Raw genomic sequence first — 21,799 nt, forward strand, 5'->3', positions numbered from 1 at the left:
AGTATCTCACCCCAACCGATATTTGTTATTAAATACCTTTCTGTGGGCACATAAAAACAAGCAGTGTGAAGAGATGAGCCAGCAAAGGAGATGGGCAACAAATAACACCTATTGACCAAGATTTTAATCCTCATAGAGTTGTACCTGCAGGAAGATGTGTCCCTTCTGAAGACACAGGGCATGGGCCAACAGCCAGACAACCCAAACTCCAACAGCATCCAACACGAAGGAAAATTCCAGTATTTGACAAGTGAGGGGATTTCCAGCTTAGGCTGGGGAGTTTTCTGTGTTGAGTACTATCCGATGGCAAATGTACTCTCTACTTTGTAATGCCCGTAATTCCAAAGTGAAATGAAGCCCTTTCTTTTTGCTAACTCTGAATTCCATTCAGTTGATGGGTGCTTGTGCAGGGCTAAGCCTGTGAGGCTCATGTTTTTCTGAAGTTACATTTTCCTGTGCAGTCTATTTTCTATTACAATGGCTGGATTGTAGAGCTGAAATGAATGTCAGAATTGTTTGCTGGATACATTACCAGGAACCTTCTTTTCTGAGGCCCAGAAATAGAAATTAGTTTTGCAACAGAGATAATTTTTGGTTTTCTCAAGCAAAAGTTTCATATCATATAAAACATTCCCAGACAGGAATTTGCATTATGCATTGTGCTCACTAGGTAAATTCCCAAGCTTATTTATACAGGAAAATTCCCACCTCAGATTACGACATATTTGTCCTGCAGATCTTGAAAATGACATTTAGAGCAAATAAAGTATAAAATAAAATAACCCTTCTACAACCCCCAAATATTTAGTGAATAGTGCACCAGCTTTATGTCTGTGAGAAGGTGGAGATACTGGTGAGCTGGGGAGGTGAGGATGCAGAGACCGGTTTGGTACCTGGTCTCCAAGGATGGTCAACAGAAACGAGAGGAAATCAGGTCAGTTGAGAAGTGTCCTTGCCCTGGTGGGTGTGCCAGTGGGGGTGACAAGGGACAGAAACCAGGCTGAACCACGTCACACCAGCCCTGTGCCGTTCATCCCCCTTGCTCACCTGGTTTGTTTCCTCATGAGGACCTCGGTGCTGTGATTTCTAAGGAGGATCAGCTCCTCTGTTTGATATTCCCATCCAGACAATGAGAAGCATGTGAAATATGCATATATATTTATATGCATTTACATATGCATATAAAATTTTACAGGCATGGAGGAGGGATATTATGGCAGTTAGATTAAGATACCTCCCTTTAGCTCTTGGGCATCCTGCAGGACAGATGTCTGATTTCCATGTAAAATACTCTTTACTCCCAATGGGGAAGACTCTGGCTCTTCCACTCTGCCAGAGAAGAGGTGGCAAAAGTTTTGGGGCTCTCTTCTGGTGGCACTAGGTGTCCCACACCAGGGGACATCCCCTGCCCACGCTGGATCTTGCTGTGTGCTCCTCTGCAATCCATCCAGCTATAACCATGGATCCCAAACACCCAATATCTTGTCACCATACCAAAATGTCTTGCTGTGGCTATACAGTAAGGCTACAAGCAGGCTTAAATGTAGACAGTATTTCTCTGCAGATGCATGCAGGAAATAAGGCTCCGGGAAGGTACAAACTTGCTAAACCAAAGCTGCATTTCTCTGAAGTCAAGAAACAAGAGACTAAGGAACCAAGGTGGAAAAATGCTGGGTTCCTGCTGAAATCAAAGGGGATTTTGGCGCTGACTTCTATAGGAAACGTCCCAATTTGTAGTGAGCTGTAAAGGTATGAAAAGCTTGAAAGATAATCCTTCAGATTCAGTTTAGGAGACCGTGTGTGTGGATGTGTTTACAGCTATAATTTATCACTCTATGGTGGAGACCCAGAAGCGCACCAGCGAGAAGGCGGCCCTCCTGTTTGCGGCAGGGCACGTGTTTGTTCTGGAGAGCAGCAAGGGGGATCAGGGAACCCACAGCAGAGCAGATCTACCACACAGTTGAGCTGCCAAATGTGGAGGATGCTCCATCATTCAGTCCCTTTGCAAACTCTTGGAGCTACGTGTGGGACTTCAGCTCCCAGTACAGTGTTATTTTCTTGGTTAAAAGACGCTTTTTGAGGAAGAACCCTGGCAGTTTCTTCCTCCCAGCCAGCATTACCTTACCTTCTATACCCTTTCAAAATGTATTGAACTAATTGATGAGTTTTTAAAAATACCTGTCTGGACTGCAATATATTTGTTCAACAAATATCTTCTTTGTGAGCAAAAATCATCCTCATTAATCCTCCTTTACAAACTGCAAAGCTGAAACACAAAGAGGCAAAATAATCTGACAGAGACAGTCAGAGCACCAAATGTAAGTAGGTTCCTTGTGTCCAGCACCGGTCACACAGCTGGAGGCTGTTGCAGTGGCCAAAGCTCAGCTCACAAACATCCCTCTTCCAAAAAACCTGACCTTACATCTCAGGCTAAGTTAGAAATAATAAAGCATAGATATCAAAGATCAAATTCCAGCCTCGTTCAAACACACCCAATTGAGTGTGCATGCAATGGAGGTTAACACAATGATTTTTATGGGCAGTATTTTTTACCAAAAGGATTTGTGGCGTATAAAGTCATGACTACTCAAAGCATATTCTATAATTGTGTTATATTTAACAGTATCAAATAAAAACATAGCAGTTGGATCAGTATTGTATTCATATTTTATTCCATAAATAAACTCCGTTGGTTTGTAAGCTGGTTGTTTTTACTTCCAAAATGTACAAATAAAGATTTCAATATTTTTGGAGGAAACATTACAGATGGTTTGAGTTCTGAAGTTTTGATGCAAACATACTGCTTGGCACCACTTCTTCATATGCCATTTCTAGAAATACCTAATGCTCATAGAAGTGGACTAAAATATATATTACAATGAAAACCACAAAAAAACCCAGTGCTATAATCAAATTTTTAAATGTTGCCCTTTAACAGGTAAGCTTGCTGTGTAGAATCACTACATAAACAGGAATAGAGTTCTTCACAGAGCTAAAATATTGGTCTCTTTTGGAATGTTAAGTATTAATATGAAACTGCTGCTGCTATGGTTATGTGGAAATGCTATTTCAGCCAGTTTCTAAACATAACAAATAACGATATTTGTTTCTCTTCAACGATTTCACTCACAGGAAATCAATTAATAGAATACTTCAGAGAAATAAGTTCTCCAGGTCTCATAAACCCAGTTCTATTGCTACAGAGACGTACACTTTCCAAAAGATTAAGATAAATAATACCACCGTAATTCAGTATTTGCATTAAAAAATATTAAAAATCATCTCCTCTGGGTAAACTGACCCAAAGACAAAGCTCTGAAAAAGCTGTGTTCTGTTGTAGACTGGTTTTGATTACTTGAAAGTTGTCTTAAAATGTCAGTTGAAGTATAAATGATCTTTCTTTACCTAAAAAGCCAAAGATAAGAAAAATACCTCCAGGTAATTCAGATAACAGTAAATTTTATGGCTTATTCAGCAGTCAAAGGCTTTCAAGATCCAATCAGGATGTTGGGCAGGAGAATCCTTTGTCACTCCGTGTTTCTTTGAAGGAGCTGGTCCAGTAGTTGCTAGGGAAAAAGAATGCAAGCCAGACTTAAGATACCATTAAAGCACATGAGGTGGCCATAACCACAGGAATCTTCAGCGGTACTGGAGGTGAGATGGTGTGAGCATTCTTAGGCCTGAAATCTACTGGTTACATTGCTAAAAAAAACCCAAAACCAAAAAACAAAAAAGGTATAGAAAGCTTTTCCATCTTGGATAGGAAGGGTGGAATTTCATGGAGAAAAAATGCACTGAAACAAGGAAAAACCTGGTACTTGTGTGCAACATGGAGCAGGATTATCTGGGAACGCCTCAGATCTGCACCTGGATTAAATGCGCTGGTACAGATTTCTATCAGCATCACTCACCTTCAAAAAAACCCCCAAGTGTCTTGGATGCTTATTCCAACACTAGGTTCAGTTGTTAATTCAAGCCTAAAGAAGTGTCTAACCCCAAGGGCAAGATTTAAACCCCCTGATTTGCTGTAGGGTTTGCACAGATTAGCACAGGCTCTCCAGGAAGGCGCTGCCTTACGGGCCCTGTCCATGGGTCAAGGTTGGTTACAAAACGATGGATCCGTTTGGCATTGACAAGAAATCTGTACCTTCTTAAAGATCTCAACACGCAGTCTGTTACTCTGGATGATGATCCGTTTCTGCTTTTCTTCTTGTTTCTTTTTGACTTCAGGTAAATTGTCGTAAATCCTGGAATGCATTTAGGAAGTTAATTTCATGCATCATCCCCAAGACTTGCAAATGGTTGTTTGCCTTCAACGCAATACTTGTCATTAATAGGCATCTCTAAGCACTTGACTTAGATTTATGCATGGGAATTATAAATGATTGACAATAATGTTTTTATATCAAGTCTGACTTGTTGAAAAACACTTCTAATTTTGGAGTAGAAAGTAAAGAAACAGATAGGATTACGTTATCTCAATGCAGTGGCGTAATTCTGGAGTAGCTTCTAATGAGCTCAGTGGAGTTGGTTTCAATTTATAGCAACATAATTCGAACCAGAATGTGGCCTGTATACTTTTTTTTTTTTTGTATTTATCTCACAAAACTAATACCAAGCAATTATTTTAAAGTATTTTTCTAAAATATAAGAAAATCATCATTAAAAGACTGCAGATTGTTAACTTTCTTTCCAGTATCATTAGGAACTCTCTTTACCAAGGAGAACGCAATCTGTCCATTTTAAAAACAGTTATTTGCCCTCAGAAAGGTGACTTCTGGTCTGCTCTTTTCCCATGGAAACAAATTATAACATACCCAGGGGTCCAAAAAGAAAGTCGGACTTTCCTTCGCAGCAGTTCTGTCGTTCGTGTGCATAAAAAGCCTGTTTGGTTCTGATTTTTGCTCATGATACTTTGCAAAACCGAGTTCTTGAAGCAGCCTGTTTTGGCTGGGGATTATATTTTGGAGAAGTGGAATGGGAAACATCTTGAGTTCTCTTAAAAATGGGGTGAATTGTGCCTGGTAGCAGCTTTCCTTGCTGTAAATGATGGTGTGAAATGCAACATAGTTTAAGGTCAGACACCACGTCCCCAGTAGTTTGCTGTAATTCCCACGCTATGTGTCATAATCAGGATGGGGAAAAAAAGCCCCAAAGTAACTACACTGCCTATATTTTTGAATGCACATTATGAGGTACCTGTCAGGGACTTAGATTTCATGCTGTGGCTACTCCATGCCATCTGCAAATGCTAGAAAAGGGGCGCTCAAAGGGCAGGGCTGCCCCAAATCTGTCAAACTGATATAGGGGAAGACAAATATGAGCATTGCAGAAAAGCGTGGCAAGGAGTGCGACAGAGCAGCCCTCCGGCGTGCCAAGATGACGAGGACGTGCTCTGCCCTGGGCGTGAGATGGCAGCGATCCACAGTGAACTTCGTACCTTTTGGATCTCATATGCATCTCCTTCTCCGGAATGAATCTTTCCTTGGGTTTGAAGAGGTTGTCTAGCAGAGGAAAAATAAGGTTAATGTTGGAGGAATCTGTGCTTGCTGAAATTTTAAATGTCATACCCCGTGCAGTCAAGATATGCTATTTGTGATTAAATTTTTGATGGCTTAAGGCTGGATCCATATCTCCGTAGGTCAATGGAAAGGTACTTAGCAACTTCATTTGGAACTGAATTTGTTTCCGAAGTTGCCCTACAGAAGGTGAAGGCTGAATAAGACCCATCATTTATCTTTTATCGTTGTCACATGCAGCTATATACACCCTTTACTCAGACCAAGAACCAGCCATGATTTCTGATGTATCGAGGGACCAATTTGCCCCATGTGCTTGTGCAGGTGATTGCACCCGCGCACACTGTCCGCATCCTCAACTGATGCGTGTCGGGAACCTGGCCTGGTATGATCATTTCTGATTCAATTTACACCTGTTTTACAGGGCTGTGAATAATTAAACCAAGCATTAGGTGGAGGGAAATGATATTACTCTTTCCTGATCAAATATGAAGATATCTGTGATAACTCCAATCAGCATTTCCCTGGATACAGGAAAATAATTACAGATCCTGGCAGTCAGTGAATCTCAAGAATAGGTGATTTTAACACCTTCCTTGCAAAAATGTTTTCTGAATGGGAAGGGATGGTGTTTGTATAAGGTGGGAAGCCAGTAAATATGTCATCAGAACTGCTTCTTGGTGACACAGACACATTTATCAGGGGGAGGAGGAAGGAGAGGACTGCTACCTGCACAGCTACGTTAGTTAGAATTGCACCAAGATGGTGAAAGAAAAAGTGGGGAGACAGGGGCAGGGACCCCACTCTGTATAGCAGGACATAAATGGTCTTGTGTTCTGGTCTCTGAACACAAGAATGACCAGCGCAGGCCCAGGAGGTTCCCCAGGGCACTGAGGACAGGGGTGCGATGCCCTGTGCAGTCACACTGAGCTGAACATCAAAGCCAATTGCCAGTATCTTTGCAGAACATATGCATAAGATAAATAGATGTGCAAACTTTTTAGCACTTTTCCATTTTCCAAGGAAGTTCAGAAGACATAATATATATCACAGCAGGCACCGCATCAGCCTCTTTCTGCCATCTTACTAAAGAGAAAAATACAATAATCAAGGCAGAGAAGTAAATACAGAGAATAATTCGTTCCAGAACTGCCCCATGCAGACTCTAGCCCTGAGTAGACATAGCAACCACTACCCAAAAAAGGCCCCTTCTCCCCAGGTTCGCTTCCCCGCTGTTTGAGACACTAAATGTTTCAGAAATATTGATGGGAGATGTCTTAGCAGCAAAACATCCCCGAGCAGCTCACGGGGCTACACCTGAGGGCACAGTTGTACTCAGATGATCGTGTTTCTCAGAAAAGATGCTACATGTCCTTTAAGATCACTGTTGTATCTTGATGTAAAAATAAAAGGGAGCTTTGCAGCAGCTCCTATTCTGAACCGGTACAGCTTTCAAAACACAAACTGAGTAAGCAGGGGAGGCTGCAAAGCCTCCTCTGCCCGAGGATTAACTTTTCTCCACTCAGTGGCTATCTACTCTTAATCATTCCTATTAAATCTCCAGCACACACAAGCAACATGCTCAATTTGCAAGGAAAATATAATTTGCCTTTTCTTTATTAATGTTTTTATGTTCATTTACGTGTTGATTAACTTAAAAGGGATACACACTTGGACGCTATTGCTGTCCAAACAACCCTGACAACTAAAGGGAACAGATTGTCCGTGACATGAACGGTCCTGGTGAAGGATTATGGTGCAGGGTGATTGATTTTCTGGGACTAGTGTGGATCCCAGCACACTCCAGAGCAGCCTCAGCATCATTGCTTGCTGCTGGAGGTTGCACACCTTGTTCAGACAACACAGGGTTGCAGGATGCGTCCCTTCCCACAAGGCACGTCCTCTAACCCGGAGAATGGCATAGGATCCATCTGAAATCCTATAAAGCCATTACTATGCAGTGCTAAAACAAAACCAGGAGGCACTTCATGCTACACAGAAAATTCAGGCATCTTTTTTGTCTGTGTGGTAATAGAGTCCCTGGTATGAGATCCACGCTGTGACAACCAGGTCCTCGCATGTTCCCGCATCCTTGGGCACAAAAGCGCAAGGAAATAAGACCCCGGCAAAAAGCTGCACTACCTGCACCAAACCGCCCTGCAGCAAGTCCAGGTGGACCTCTCCTACATTGCAATATGATCAGATTTTACATTTTAGCAGGTTTTACATCATTTCCCCGAGTGACATCTGCTCAAATTCATGGACATTCATCCCAGCAATCCTCAGATGTAGGATTTCTGGAAGAAAACTAATTGTTTTAGGGATCCCCTCCTTTCTCCCCTCCCTAAATAAAAGCTGTTAATGACACGTTAACATTTCCAGAGCTCTGTGCTAATCCACCAGACCACGCGAGGGATGCAAACCCAGCCAGGGCTCTGCAGGCCCCTGACCTATCTTGTAAACAGCAGGACAAGCTGATCTGTGTTTTCTCTAGGACTCATGAGGACTGTTTGGCCTCTGGGTTCGGGTGCTGGGAAGCGCCGCAGAGGCCGAGAGCCACGCAGAATAAATCCTCCAGAATAATCCTCTCCTGGTGGCAAGAAATGCTCTTAAAGGGCGTCAGACCCATCGCTGCCCGCGATTCTGTCTGGAATTGGGTATTTGGTGCGCGGGTGGCTTTGAAGGGAAGGATTAAAGAGAGATTCTGGGGAAATCCTCCAAGAGAAGTAAAATAAATCTACCTTGGTTTTAAAAATATCCTTTGTGAAGCAGTTTGGAGTCAAAAGGTTAACACTTATGCCTAAACATTCATGTAGTATCTCTCGGCTCACCTGCAGGTCACTATGTATGGGGAAAAAATCACATGCAAGCATCATGCAGAAATAAGGGCAATCCTTGATGGACTTTAGGATTAGAGTTCAACAATTAACTGAAAAATAAAGATTAGTATGGGAAAATAAAAATCATACGTGCATTTAAATATTTGTCAATGTTCAATATCAAGAAGGAGACTGATTTCAAAGTGGAAGAGCAGCACACATTCAGAGCTATAATAGCCTGTCAAACACATCACGAAGAGCTGAGTTAACATCCTTTCCACCGAGTAAAGATCAAAGTGGGGCATAACATGGACAATTCCCCCATTTGTAGTCTTATAAACTGCAGTTTATCAAAGTTCCTTATCAAATTTCATATTACTGTTGGAGAAAACTATTCTGAAGGATAGAAAAGAAGGGACTTCAAAGCAGACATTCAGCATTTCCAGTGATGCACCACGGTTCAAAAAGGGTATAGACAGACAGACAGCCACTAAACACTTCATTGAGCTTCTGGTATTTCCACCAGCACTGTGTGTGACAGTCCTCTGACATCTCCACAGCGGCAGAAAGAAGCCACTTAGGCAAGTTATAAATGAAGGCAAATGGGTCATCACTGTACTGTATTTTAACTAAAGCTCAACTGCACCTCAGACAGGCTGAGTAACTTTCCTGCTCGGGAAGTCAGGAAATGTTTAGACTGTGCACAGATAACATGATCATGTTGGAACCATCCCCTGGCTTCCTACTTACCACTAGATCACTGAAATACAGAAAAAAACCCAAAAGAGTGGTAAAATTCACCAAAAGCAAAACTCTGCCCGTCAGAATATACATACATTTCCTCCTAGAGTGAATGTGAATTCTCAAAGTCTATTAGGAGCTGAAACTTGCCTTTGAGGATGTATTGCCAGCCCCTGAAAAGCAAATCACTGATAATGGTGGTTCTCTAATTAAACTGCTTTTTCACTGAATTGAAAGAATGATTCACCAAAAACTCATTCACTGACTGCTTTTAAAATCAACAGTCATCTAAAATATAAATTAGCCTTGAATCTAAGATAAACGTCAAGGTAGCGTTCAGCTTGGCACGCCCATAGCACTTGGCTGGGAATTCATCCAGAGAATATGAACTGGTGCCTACACCCAGGGGTGCTGCCCAAACTTTTGCACATTGTACGTCAATGACTTCATGCAATGAATTACTGCAGCCACAGTCAACAGATGAGATTTCAGTATTATTTATCAAGATTGCAATAACCCACTAGTTAAAGGTTGATGGTAAGTCTGCCTGGACTTTCTGCTCGTCTCGGAGAAATGCTGAAGCTCAAAATTGGTCCCTCACCCAGAAGGACACACAGGAAGGTGGTTCATGGCTTTTCCAGCTGTTCAGGTCTGTCCTGCTCTGTGGCCATTGAGACTTCTGATCCACCTTAATATTTCAGCCTTAACAACAGAAAACGTCACTAGTACCTCCAAAAAAACCATAAAGTTTAGAGGTTTATGAAAACATTTTCACACTAAATTAATTCTGGGTGTGCTGCAGGAAATTTCAGCCCCCTCTGTCCAACTAGTACTTGAACATTCATGGATTTCATCCACAAAAAAGATTAATTAGCACCTCACTCTGCCTTCTTAAATCATTCTTGTTTGATTAGAGCATGTTGTCTTGAAAAGCATAAAATTTCTTTCAAAAAATAGCGATTAATGAAGAAATTATGACAAATCTCAGTAAATTCAGCAAAAGATTAATTTATACTTTGGTAAAATTTGCACTAGTTTCTTAATCCTGACTTCTTTAGTTTCAATCTCTAATCATGGGTGGATTAACAAATCCATCAGCAAAAATTCAGTTTTCTGTTTGGCTCCTTCAAGACTCCAGTGGAATTATCCCCCAGCAAATCGACTGAACTTCATGAGTCGCCCATTGTAAGGCACCTCGTTTCAACCACATCCATGTGTGCCACCATCCTCACAGAAAACTCTTTATATTTGAAGATCTTCCAATTTATCGCCACCTTGCACAGAGGTTGGTTATCTCCCCACTTCATGAGGATGTGGGCATGGAGGGGACACGCTGGTCACCCCATCCATGGCATCACACCCTCTTGTCATCACAGTGAGTCGGAGCATCGGGCTCCCAAGGGACCATGTCACCTGCCACTGGTGCCCTGCAACGCACTGCCGTGTTTAGTGACTAACGGGCACTGCTCTAATCAATGTGATGACTAATAATATAATAAGACTAGGTCATTCCTCTTTATAATTCAATTCTCTGACTGCAGCTTGGTCTTAATTCAGAGCTGTCAGCCTCAACCAAGTGGCCAGGTGCCAACGGCATCAATGGCACTACTGCCAGCGATGAGATCGATGGGAAAAGGACCACGAAAAATGGCACAACTAATGTCATACATGATAGGACCTGAGGGAATGGCAGAAGATGTGCCAGGGAGGGTCAGTTGGACATTAGGAAAAGGTTCTTCACCCAGAGGCGCTGGACACTGAACAGGCTCCCCAGGGAGGTGTCACGGCCCCAACCTGACAGTGTTCAAGAAGAGACTGGACAACGTCCTCAGACACACGGGGTGACCTGTGGGGTGTCCTGTGCATGGACAGGAGTTGGACTCCATGGTCCTTGTGGGTCCAGCTCAGGACATTCCATGATTCTATGGTGGCTGCAAACATCTCGTCAGCCACCAAGACCACGAGGATGCACATTGGCAGCCGCAGGACTTGCCAGCTGCGCACTTACTGTGAATTTTCTTATTCCTATCTTCTTGTCTCTTTACAGTCCAAATAAAAACCTACCTGACACAGACACTCTCAAGAAACCAAACCCTTGAAAACGCAAACAAACAAACAGCAATCCTCACCCTCCAGGCTTTTGCAGTTACAATAAAGCTTTTTGGAAAGGTTTAGAACCATGACTGAGGAGGTATGGACTTGTTTCCAAAATATTACTAAAGATCCAGGCTTTGGATAGAAAGCCAGAGAATCACAGCAGGCACCGCAGTAGGGGTTGAATGGTAACGTTCAACTTCTATTGCCATTTCCAACGAACTGCCACCCTCTCAAAGGAAAGGAAAATGGAAGGTATGGAAAAACCATATGTGCCTGAAAATTTTTTAAGAAAATCTCTGAAAGTGCTTGTGTACACTAAGATCAGAAGGCTGTTCATTATGCAGATTTAAAGGCCTATAAACAGCTGGTAGCCCTGTCACTGAAGTAATTACATTACGGTTTTCAAGATTTAAATCCGGTTATTTGAACATTGTTTCTATTCAGTTCGTCACAGTGGGATCTCTAATTTGTTCAACATACTCAACAGCAGAGTAGTCTATCTTGGACTAATTAGCTCTCTCGAAATTGAGCGGTACCCATTACGCGGCACAAAGGCTAGCGTGAGAGTTGCAGGTTCTCTGCCTTCAAAGTGCCCTCGTGATGATAAAATCTGCCGCAGGATAAACATTTTCATTTTACTAAGATTACTTGCAGCATTTCGTAAAACCCCGCTCACGAGTTACAGTTGAAAACGGTAAACAACTTGGGTTTTTTTTGAGGATGAAAAGGTAAACGGAAACTGCACAGATGTTGGTATTTATATGGAAATGATGCTGAGTGCCAGTTATTTCCCTCTCCTACAAGAAACTAAAGTTGTAACAAAACTGTCGAAACATTGGAAAACTGCGCTAGCGAAGCATTTCACATTATCAATAGAAACACTTTAGTGTGAGAGAATAATCTCAGGTGGAGAAAAAAAATCTCTCAAGGTCGCTGCTCTTTTAGCTGGGGGAAATTATTTTATTGAAATAAAAGCTGCAAGTGCAGAGAAGCGCATGTAAGAAGCTGATTTTGGAGAGAGATAATTGCAGCAAACTTGACAAGGGCAGAGGGAAACCCATAAAAGTAGGATGGCACCCGAGGGGACATCCCCACTTCTCCCCCTCTGGTGCCACCAGACGTGGACATGGGGAGCTGGGTCAGAGAATGTCCTCTGGCGGTGGAAAACTATTCAGATAATTACTGTTGCTGCCAGTGCTTGCAACAGTGACCTGTTCTGTGAGTCCCTCAGGGTTGCGCAGAGACAACCTGCTCCTGCCCAGCCACAAATGTGCTTAAAATCCATCCTTGGGGTCCCTGGAAATGAAACTCATCAGCCAACCTGCCCTTACAAAAAAAAGACTGTCGGTAAATGTATAAGGGTGTGCTGGCAATGAGCCCTATGGACCTCAGAGTCATGAAGACCTCTATGTCCACAAACCCCCGAGACATCAGGAAAGAGAAAAAAAGAGAGAGAAGGAAACAATTAGACTGAAAAAAGCCACCAGGCAATCACACACACATCAATATGATTCTATACACTTGAGCCAGTTTCTGGGTCATCCTTTTACCCTCCCATGCTCTTAATTTCCAGTGTTTTTCCCCTGTGTGTTGCTGTGGAAGAGCAGTCTGCTTCCCCAGACCAAGATACCAGACGTCCCTTCCAACTCCGAGCATTCTGTGATTCTGCGAAGGGAGGTGGTGCTGGTCTGTTCCCCACCATCTCCCACCTCCCCTCCTGCCTCTGCTGCACCAGCTCATCAGATGACAGCCCTGTTTGATGAGTGGGATCGGTCATCTGATTCAAGAAAACCTCAAAGACGGAATCTTAATTAAAAAAAATAAATAAATTAAAAAGCAGCTCCTGGTAGATCCAGCTGAAATATAATTCATGCGCAGTGACAGAGCAGACGGTGACGCTGCTGCTCATGCCCACAACCTCCCTCGTGCCAGGTTATAATGGGAAATGGTATTCACAGATCGCTGGGATTTTAGCGTCCACTTTCCATCCCAGTAAACGAAACTGCGCTTGCATCCCCTACCTGGACCACATTGGCATTTTCATTTCATTTTACTTTTGTTTTCTAAAACATGATGCAAAGTCCTTCATTGCTTTAAAAGCACCTTTTCCATGCTAAAATGGCTTTTTCAGAGACTACAGAATATAGATGGCAATAAGCGATAGATAACTTCCCTTCCTTCCAGCTTTGGGGGCAGGCAGGAGGGAAGGAGAAGGCTGTGACCCTGGTGTCATCACCAGGGACATCAGGAGGACACAGTGGCCTGGATGAGCACGGGGTGAAGCCCTTGTCTCTTCTGCAAAAGGGCTTGCAACTCGAAAAGCTCAGCAGTACCTGTAGGAAACAAGCAGCCCCCACCGGGGGACCCATCAATGATACTAATCCTTCTGCACAACAGTATCCACCAGGAGAAGTCCAAAAATACCAAGCGTCAGGAGGCAAAGCAAATTCAATACAGTCAGTACACTCCCACACAGCCCTCTGGACTGCAGCCTACGCGGTTGTGCTTTATTAGGGGTCTGGGATTTCCAGTATGGATTAAAGGTGTGCTTAAACAATAGACATGTGACACTTCTGTAATTATAAAAAGATTATAGTTTCACAAACAGAAAATGACACATGGCTAGATGAAGGCAGATGAGTTACGGAAACTAAATATTCTCCTTAGACAAATTTATCTTTAATGACTAACCACTGGAAGAGGGAAATAGTAATTTACTTGAATAATTAATGACTATATTTCAATATTATGCTTTTATTACTCATTAAACAAGCATAAAGATTAATCTTTAATTATAATTTAAGGAGAAATATGTTTAACCTTTCATTTTTTTTTGTTTCATAAGGTATTTGCAGAGTGGTTTGGGAGACTTTTGAAGATGACCAAACAAAGAGGGACGTATTTGTGACTTCTAGGATATATGACAAACTCCTGGCAGTGCCACCGCCTGCTGGGAGGGCTTGCTGGTGCACGGCCCCCAACAGTGGGGCAGCCTGGCCCCAAGACATCTGAACTCAAATCAATTAACTTGAGTAATTGAAGCGGTGAATGAATTTTATCAACTCTTTAAATTATAATTCATCCTTTGTTGCTTTTATTTATATTTGTCTTGCTATAAAACCCCATTACGTATCTGATGTAAGGCTGACTCTGTCATACCGCAACAGTCGGCACAGAGAGCCAAGCACTGAGATGAGGACTGCACCCACTTTTTCTGCACCCAATCTCATTCCCCATGGAGCAAGAAACATACATGTTTTTCCCAGTGTTGAGGACATCAGAGATTTTCTCTCCTGCTTCCTCCAGACGACCCATCTAGCTTAATGTTTTCAACTGATTTACTTTCCAGTAGAATAATGCGGCTTCAACCAGCCACCAATTTAAAACCAAAATGTAAAGAGGAATGCCAATCAAACAAAGCTTTTCTTTTACTCAACTGAATTAAGTAACAGCCAGATGGTAATTAAATAATTAAATTTAAAAAAATGAAACAAAACAAAAGTAATTTGTTTAACATCTTGCGCACAGAGAATATTTACAGAGGTGCTATTGGGAGGGAGCTGCGAGGGACCTTCTCAGAGAGAATCATTTTACTTGCTCGGTATTGAGTCTGTTTACCCCTAGGGTAATAAAACTTGAATTAGGAAATCATGGAGTTTAGATGCATTGATTCAGCAGCCTCATGTACAGCTGCTGGGCAGACAAGTGTTCTCCCAAGCTAAGTCACTGCTGAGGGCTTCGTAAGACAAGTGGCAAGTCCACACCTGAAGCTGCTGAGAAGACCCTATTGGGACTCCTACTGCCAAATCCCACCTGTCCCCCTGCCTGCCACTTCTCTCCCCCAAACTGCTCTTTCTGTGAGCAGCGAGAGGTATGAAATGTCATTTATTGCCACCACTTCTAATACTGGCTCAGGTTGGCCAGAGAGGTGGTGGATGAACCATCCCTGGGGACATCCCAGGCCAGGCTGGACGGGGCTCTGAGCAACCTGAGCTGGTGAAGATGTCCCTGCTCATGGCAGGGGGGGCACTGGGGGAGCTTTGGAGGTCCCTTACAATGCAAACTGTTCTATGATTCTAACTAGCAGCAACTTGCATCATGCTGAAGAACATGATGTGACAATGACATAAAGTGTGCAAGAAGGGCTCCTTCCACTGTCACAGAGCACAGAAAACACCTCATCCCCACCAACCCATCTCTGTGCTTCAGAGACTTTCTGCTTTGAGCTTTAGGAGAGATGCTGGAGCGCTGGCGGGGTGAAACAGGAGCAGCCGGTCTCACGTGTTTTCACAAAGTTAATCCGCAAATACTACACACGTGCTGAGATTTCCAAGGCAGCTACAAACCTGTGTCTGGTCACAACTCAACTTACCGCTGAGAGGGTGAGGGACGGTGTATTGCTTCTTTTTGCTGGAAGAGGATGTTGAGGAAAGCTTGCGGACGGGCGTCCCTTGGTTGCCCGTGGGAGTGTCGCTCTGCTGGGCTTTCCTCAGCTGGACCATCTGCTCGAGCCTCTTCAGCCTTTCTTGGGAACGAGAGATGAACTGGGGCTTGTGGACTTCTAGGGCTTCCTAAGTGAAACACAGAAAGTGTATTTGTAAAAAGAACTAAAAGGAAGACAAAATATATATGTGATTGTGCATCTAACTAGGTTCAGTAAGCGACTATCAATGAAAATTATTGCTTGTCCGTACCAAACTGCCTTCCTATCTTTGTGTTCTTCTACTATTAGAAAGCCGCCTTTGAGTGAAATTTCCAGATCAGACAAAGCGAATTTCCTGAAAAAAAAAGCCCACTAACTTTCAGAAAACATATCCAAAAGGTTTTGAGTTACATCTTTTAAAAGTTAGCCAAATTCAAGTTCTTGATGTTTTGCCTATTTCCTTGGCTCATCCCATTGCCGAAGCAGCTTGTCACTCACAGTTCACAAGCTTTCCTGTTTATTTAGACTGTCATGCAGATCTATTCATAGATGATCCAGAAAGAAAATGCTTTCCAGTCAAAGGCTGCTTCAACATTTAGGAATGTCTTATGACAGAAGACAGGAGCAGAGATTGGTTTGAAACCCATGCCGGAAAAAAAGGCAGGAGAAAGAAATGTCTTTGGGAAATTTGTGAATCCCTGAAGTTTTACTCTGTTCTTCTACAGGAATGGCAGGTGGGGCTTAGAATGGGGAGCTTGTACAACCAGGCAGCCGAGTCTTGGCAGCTGCTGCATGCTACCGAAACTTCACCGGAAAGGAGAAAAATTAAGGAAATGCAAACTTCTGCTCTCAGGAAAAAACCCACCATGCAGGAAAAAGAAAACAAGAATAAAAATAAAGTAAACAGCTAACTATAAACCCGCATATTAACAACAATAGCAACAAGTCATGGTATCACAGTATGTTTGCGATTGGAAGGCCCCTGGAAAGCTCATCCAGTGCAATCCCCCCATGGAGCAGGAACACCCAGATGAGGTTACACAGGAAGGTGTCCAGGCGGGTTGGAATGTCTGCACAGAAGGAGACTCCACAACCCCCTGGGCAGCCTGGGCCAGGCTCTGCCACCCTCACTAAGAAGTTGTTTCTTCTCAAATTTAAGTGGAACCTCTTGTGTTCCAGCTTGATCCCATTATCCCTTGTCCTATCATTGTTTGCCACCGAGAAGAGCCTGGCTCCATCCTCATGGCACTCACCTTTTATATACTTATAGACATTAATAAGGTCCCCCCTTAGCCTCCTCTTCTCCAAACTAAAGAGCCCCAGCTCCCTCAGCCTTTCTTCATAAGAGAGATGCTCCACTCCCTTAATCATCTTTGTTCCCCTACGCTGGACTCTCTCCAGCAGTTCCCTGTCTTGCTGGAACTGAGGGGTCCAGAACTGGACACAATATTCTAGATGGGGTCTCACCAGGGCAGAGCAGAGGGGCAGGAGAACCTCTCTCGATCTACTGATCACCCCCTTGTAATACATCCCAGGTACCATTGGCTTCCTGGCCACAAGGGCCCAGTGCTGGCTCATGGTCACCCTGTTGTCCACCAGGACCCCATATTTTACCCGCAGCGTCAGCGAGGCTGGTGGAACTTTCTCAGTCCGGGAGCCGGTTTCTGGCTGGGCGAGCACGTCGTTTTTCTCCCGAGTAACAGGTGGCGGGCGAGCGGTGCACAGCGTCACCCGGCCGGCTCGCTCCCGCGCGGCCACCTCTGCGCGCTCCTCTGCTTTGTCACCTGAACCACAGAATTCATAATCACCTTCGAGAGATTTAAAAGTTCATTAAGAGTGCATGGGTAATTTTTTATTGGCTTCTCCACCTCATTAGACATAGAGGGCAATTTCCGAAAGAAGAATGCCAAGGTATTATTAATAGGCCTCATTAAGCAGAATAGATCAAATCTAATCATAGGTCCTACTCACTGCCCTGTGACACCCGGAGTATCTTTCACATTAAGCCAGACATCACATCGAAGCGTAATTAAACCGCTCGGATGCTCAGCTCCAATTGCTGGTACCCGCGTCCCAAAATAAAGATACTCCTGGACCACACTTGTATCATGGAAAGCAAAGATATCACCCTGCGACTTGCAGTTTGAGTTCATTTCAATTTATTGCATGTATTGTAGGAAATAACAGGTTGTTACAGACCTTAATCACATATCAATTCTCTTTGACCAGACTGAGGCTTTCATAAACACCATTCGTGTTTTTCTTTGCTGATAATATGCTTTACTCTCTATGATTTCTATATATTCATCAGCCAGCGGAAAGACCCAGTGAAAAAAATAATAAACAAAAGGTTAATGTGCATTATAACGTATTATTATGAAAGCTGTCAATTCACACCGAGAGAAAAGGAGGTTATTTTCTACACTTATAATGATGCTTTAATGCTCTATGGCTGATACTCCCAGCACAAATTAGGACCAAAAGAGGCAACATGCTTAAAAAATCAGAATTGAGAAGATTCTCATTTAGAGGGCAGAATTAATCCAAAATAACAAAGTAACTTCAGAAGAGTTCCAAATGAACTATTTTAAAAGTCAAACTGGAATACATCTTCCTTGCCAAATAATTTGATTTCTAGAACTAAGTATCTGGGAATAAAGCCCATTACTGTTTTATTTCAATTTTTGGTTACAATAAACTTAAAATATTTTCCTCTTTATGACATATTGTACATATTATATTGTACTTAAAAATATATATTAAAATGATCTGTGTTGGGTACATTTGTGTTATAAAAGCCTGAAATGTATTTCCTCCCTAATACCGCTCTTGTTAACATTTTGGAAAAAATCTTGAAACCTGTGAACATGAAATTAAACTTCTTGATAAGCCAGGTTTACAGAGGTGTCCATTAACTTGATCTTTGATAGATCTCAGTGGATGCTTCACTTCTGTAAAACTAGAAGTCACTTGCAGTTAGTGAACTGGCGTGATTTAACTTCAGGCACTGACAGCGGAACGCAGGATTCTCTCCTCTAAACGGGTGCCATGTTCTGTACTTTTATAGTCAATACTCAAAAAGCTTTGCCTACCTGCCTCTGTAACAATAAATGCTGTAAGAAAACATCATTTTAAAGATATTCTTGGAGTAAATGTCTCAGAAACCTATTGATACTAAAGACAAATTAATCTATAGTATAGCTCAGCTGTCTTCTGCAAAAATACCTTGTGAATGAATACAGCTGCTCCTGTCATCTCCATTTTAGCTTTGTGAGTAAGTGTTGGAGTAAGACATCCCAACAGGAGCTGAACTAGAAGAAATCATGGTTTACATGCTGAAATCTTAATGACAGTCAAAAAAGAACTATTGCAGAAGTGAAAGGTAACAAAACAAGGTTGTAAAAATAACCTCACTTCTGGTGTTTCTTGGCTGAACTGGAACTGCTTGACTCTGCAATTTTAATGTTTCTTCAGGATTTTCTTGAAGAATAATAATCACAATAATAAAAAAATAATAATAATAATCATCATCATCCCATCTTTCTCATTTTAATCTTGTTTTCTATTAACCACAGCAATGTATACAGTCCGATTAGTTGACTGATCTCTCACCAGAAGACTCATACTCAGCACTTAAAGCTGGACAAAAACGGACACGCTTTCCATTATTTCACTTTTTCTTTTCTTTCAGACTGATCTCATCTAATTATCGAAATGTTATTCCTAACAACCACAGCAGGATTTGTACCTTACTTTTTAGGAGCTGTTTTTGCCTGTGCACATTTTCTTCCGAGAGAATTCTCGATGAAGATTTTCTATTGCACGTACTACTGGAGATGGACATTTTTGGTTTCAGGAGGCCCTGTGCCTGGATCTCTTTGGGTTGGGAGGTGTCTTTGGAGGGGTCTCTCTTTTTGGACGTGCCATCAGTAGCAGTTGTCTTTCTGGATGCTGTACCCGGAGCAGAAGCCGAGGTCGTAGTTCTGCTCCTGCCCATGCTGTATTGCTGCTTCTTGCTTTCCGACAGCATTTGTGTTCCTGTGAAAAACAGGAAAAAAATAACAACCCCGAACTCTATAGCATGAGAACATTTTTCTTCTCAGCCCTCTAGTTCCCATCATTTTTATTTCCTGCAAAACCACTCGCGGTCATATATTTTAAAAGTTATAACGTACACATTTTATCGTGACTGCCACGCAGTACTGCAACAAAACCGAAGAATCACAAAGGATACTTTTCACAATAACAAACTGCTCTTCCAAATAATACTGATACACTCTGGGCAGCGTGGAAGAAGTCAGGATACCGCTGACAAAAAGGTATGTGATAAGTCTTTGTCTTCTCTCTTACTCACTTGAGAGGAATATTTTAGGGTGGTTAAATCTGATTGAAGTTATAGTTAGAGACCCAACGGTGGCTGTGTTGAAAACTGGGGTCAAAAGGGTTTCAGGATCAGGGTTTTAGTGGAGTGACAGCCTCAGAAGCATCCTCCATCTCCAACACTTCCAGCGCCCTGCTCTACCTCTGTGCAAAGCCGCAGCAGGAACCAGCAGCAAAAAGGCACCATTTGTACAAGCCATGCTGGAATTGTTTTGAGGATAAGGATGTTGGACAGCAGCTACAACAGCAGCAGAGCTCTGTGCTACACAAACCTCCCGAGACGATTCAAGCTGACCACAACTAATACGGTCAAAGCCTAGAAAACCGCGAGCGTGGCAGATAAACACACAGAAGGGTCCATTTTCCAAAAGCCCATTTTCCAAGATGCATCTCACAGAATCCCAGACTGGCTGGGGTTGAAGGGACCTCTGGAGATCATCCAGTCCAACACACCTGCTCACACAGGGTCACCAGAGCAGATCACACAGGTGGGTCCAGGCGGGTTTGAATGTCTCAGAGAAGGAGACTCCACAGCCTCTCTGGGCAGCCTGGGACAGGCTCTGCCACCTCAAAGTGAAGAAGTTTCTCCTTATATTCAGATGGAACCTCCTGTGTTTCATTCTGTGCCCGTTGCCCTTCATCTTGTCACTGGGCACCACTGAGTCTGGTCCATCCTCTGACACCCACCCTGGAGATAGTGATCAGCATTGATAAGATCCCTCTCAGCTTCTCTTCTCTGAACAGCCCCAGCTCTCTCAGTCTCTGCTCATCAGAAAGATGCTCCAGACCCCTCAGCATTTCCATAGCCCACTGCTGGACTCTCTCCAGTAACTCTGCATCCTTCTTACACTGGAGAGCCCAGAACAGTTTTGATGGGAGAAGAAAGAACAAAACAGAATAAAAAATCAGGAAATAAAATTCAAAGGATAAAGGACAGCATAGGAAGGGCATCGGGATCAGCAAGGGGGGAAGAAAGGAGGAGCAGATGGGAACTACTATTTTCTGTCCCTATAAGCCCCTCACGGTGGTCCCTGGTCAGCAGGCACCCCGACGGCCATGCACACAGCACAACTCTGCTCTGGTTGTTTAAATCACGTGCATGAATTGCCTGCGAGCAGTCCTTGCCACAGGCTCACTCGAGACCTAAAGATTTATGTACATGGAAGTGGTAAAAACCTCTGAACGAAGGCAGCTGAGAGATTTGGGAAGTACAAGGGGAAAAAAACCCCAAACAACTGGTTTCAGGCCTCACCATGAAACAAAACAAACCAGGCAGCGATTGTCTCATTCTCTGTCATGGACACAACACATTTAATAAACCACCAGCGTTTCAGGGCAAACACTTTTTAAAAAGTGACCACATAATGATTTTCTCTTTTGACTCCCGCTCCTAAACGCTTCTTTGCAATATCTTGGTTTAGGACAGAGGAAAGACCAGAGGTGTTTTTCTTCTTTGATTCAATCCACGAGAAGGAGTGGAATGCCTCATCACATCAGGCACTTCTTTGGCTCACGGTCATTAAGTAAAATTAGATTCTGTGGTGCAGCGTGGGAAATCTTCAGTTAATGTTCCCAATCCTCAATCCGCTTGCAACAGATAAGAAGTATTATTTTCCACAAAATTATGATCCCCTACACATCTTAGTGACCTGATGGCTCATGTTTCTCTTTGATCAGCCTGTATTGCTGAGCAATCAGAGGCATTCAGCTCCAGCATCTAGTGCTTTCCCCTTACCATGCGGATCAGAAAGCTTTTGACATCTCCAGTTCCTATAACTGCCCATCGAGGGAGAACTCACCTTCTCAGGGCACTCCCTAGC

At 43.0% G+C, this 21,799-nt stretch overlaps 1 protein-coding gene across 1 annotated transcript in view; it reads right to left on the bottom strand.

Annotated features, from left to right (window-relative positions):
• Positions 1-3,421: 3,421 nt before the first annotated feature.
• The window catches only part of LOC308042684 ((E2-independent) E3 ubiquitin-conjugating enzyme FATS), a gene marked incomplete at its 5' end in the record, with an annotated part of 65,972 nt that continues 47,594 nt past the window's right edge, over positions 3,422-21,799 (bottom strand). Inside the window, 6 exons of the mRNA XM_080348279.1 lie at positions 3,422-3,566; positions 4,148-4,247; positions 5,441-5,504; positions 15,549-15,747; positions 17,214-17,407; positions 19,353-19,637. Of these exons, the coding sequence (XP_080204405.1) occupies positions 3,528-3,566; positions 4,148-4,247; positions 5,441-5,504; positions 15,549-15,747; positions 17,214-17,407; positions 19,353-19,637 (881 nt within the window). The 3' untranslated portion in view covers positions 3,422-3,527. The remainder of the gene's footprint in view (positions 3,567-4,147; positions 4,248-5,440; positions 5,505-15,548; positions 15,748-17,213; positions 17,408-19,352; positions 19,638-21,799) is intronic.

This window comes from Nesoenas mayeri (assembly GCF_963082525.1).
Source record: "Nesoenas mayeri genome assembly, chromosome: 7".
Lineage (NCBI taxonomy): Eukaryota > Metazoa > Chordata > Aves > Columbiformes > Columbidae > Nesoenas > Nesoenas mayeri.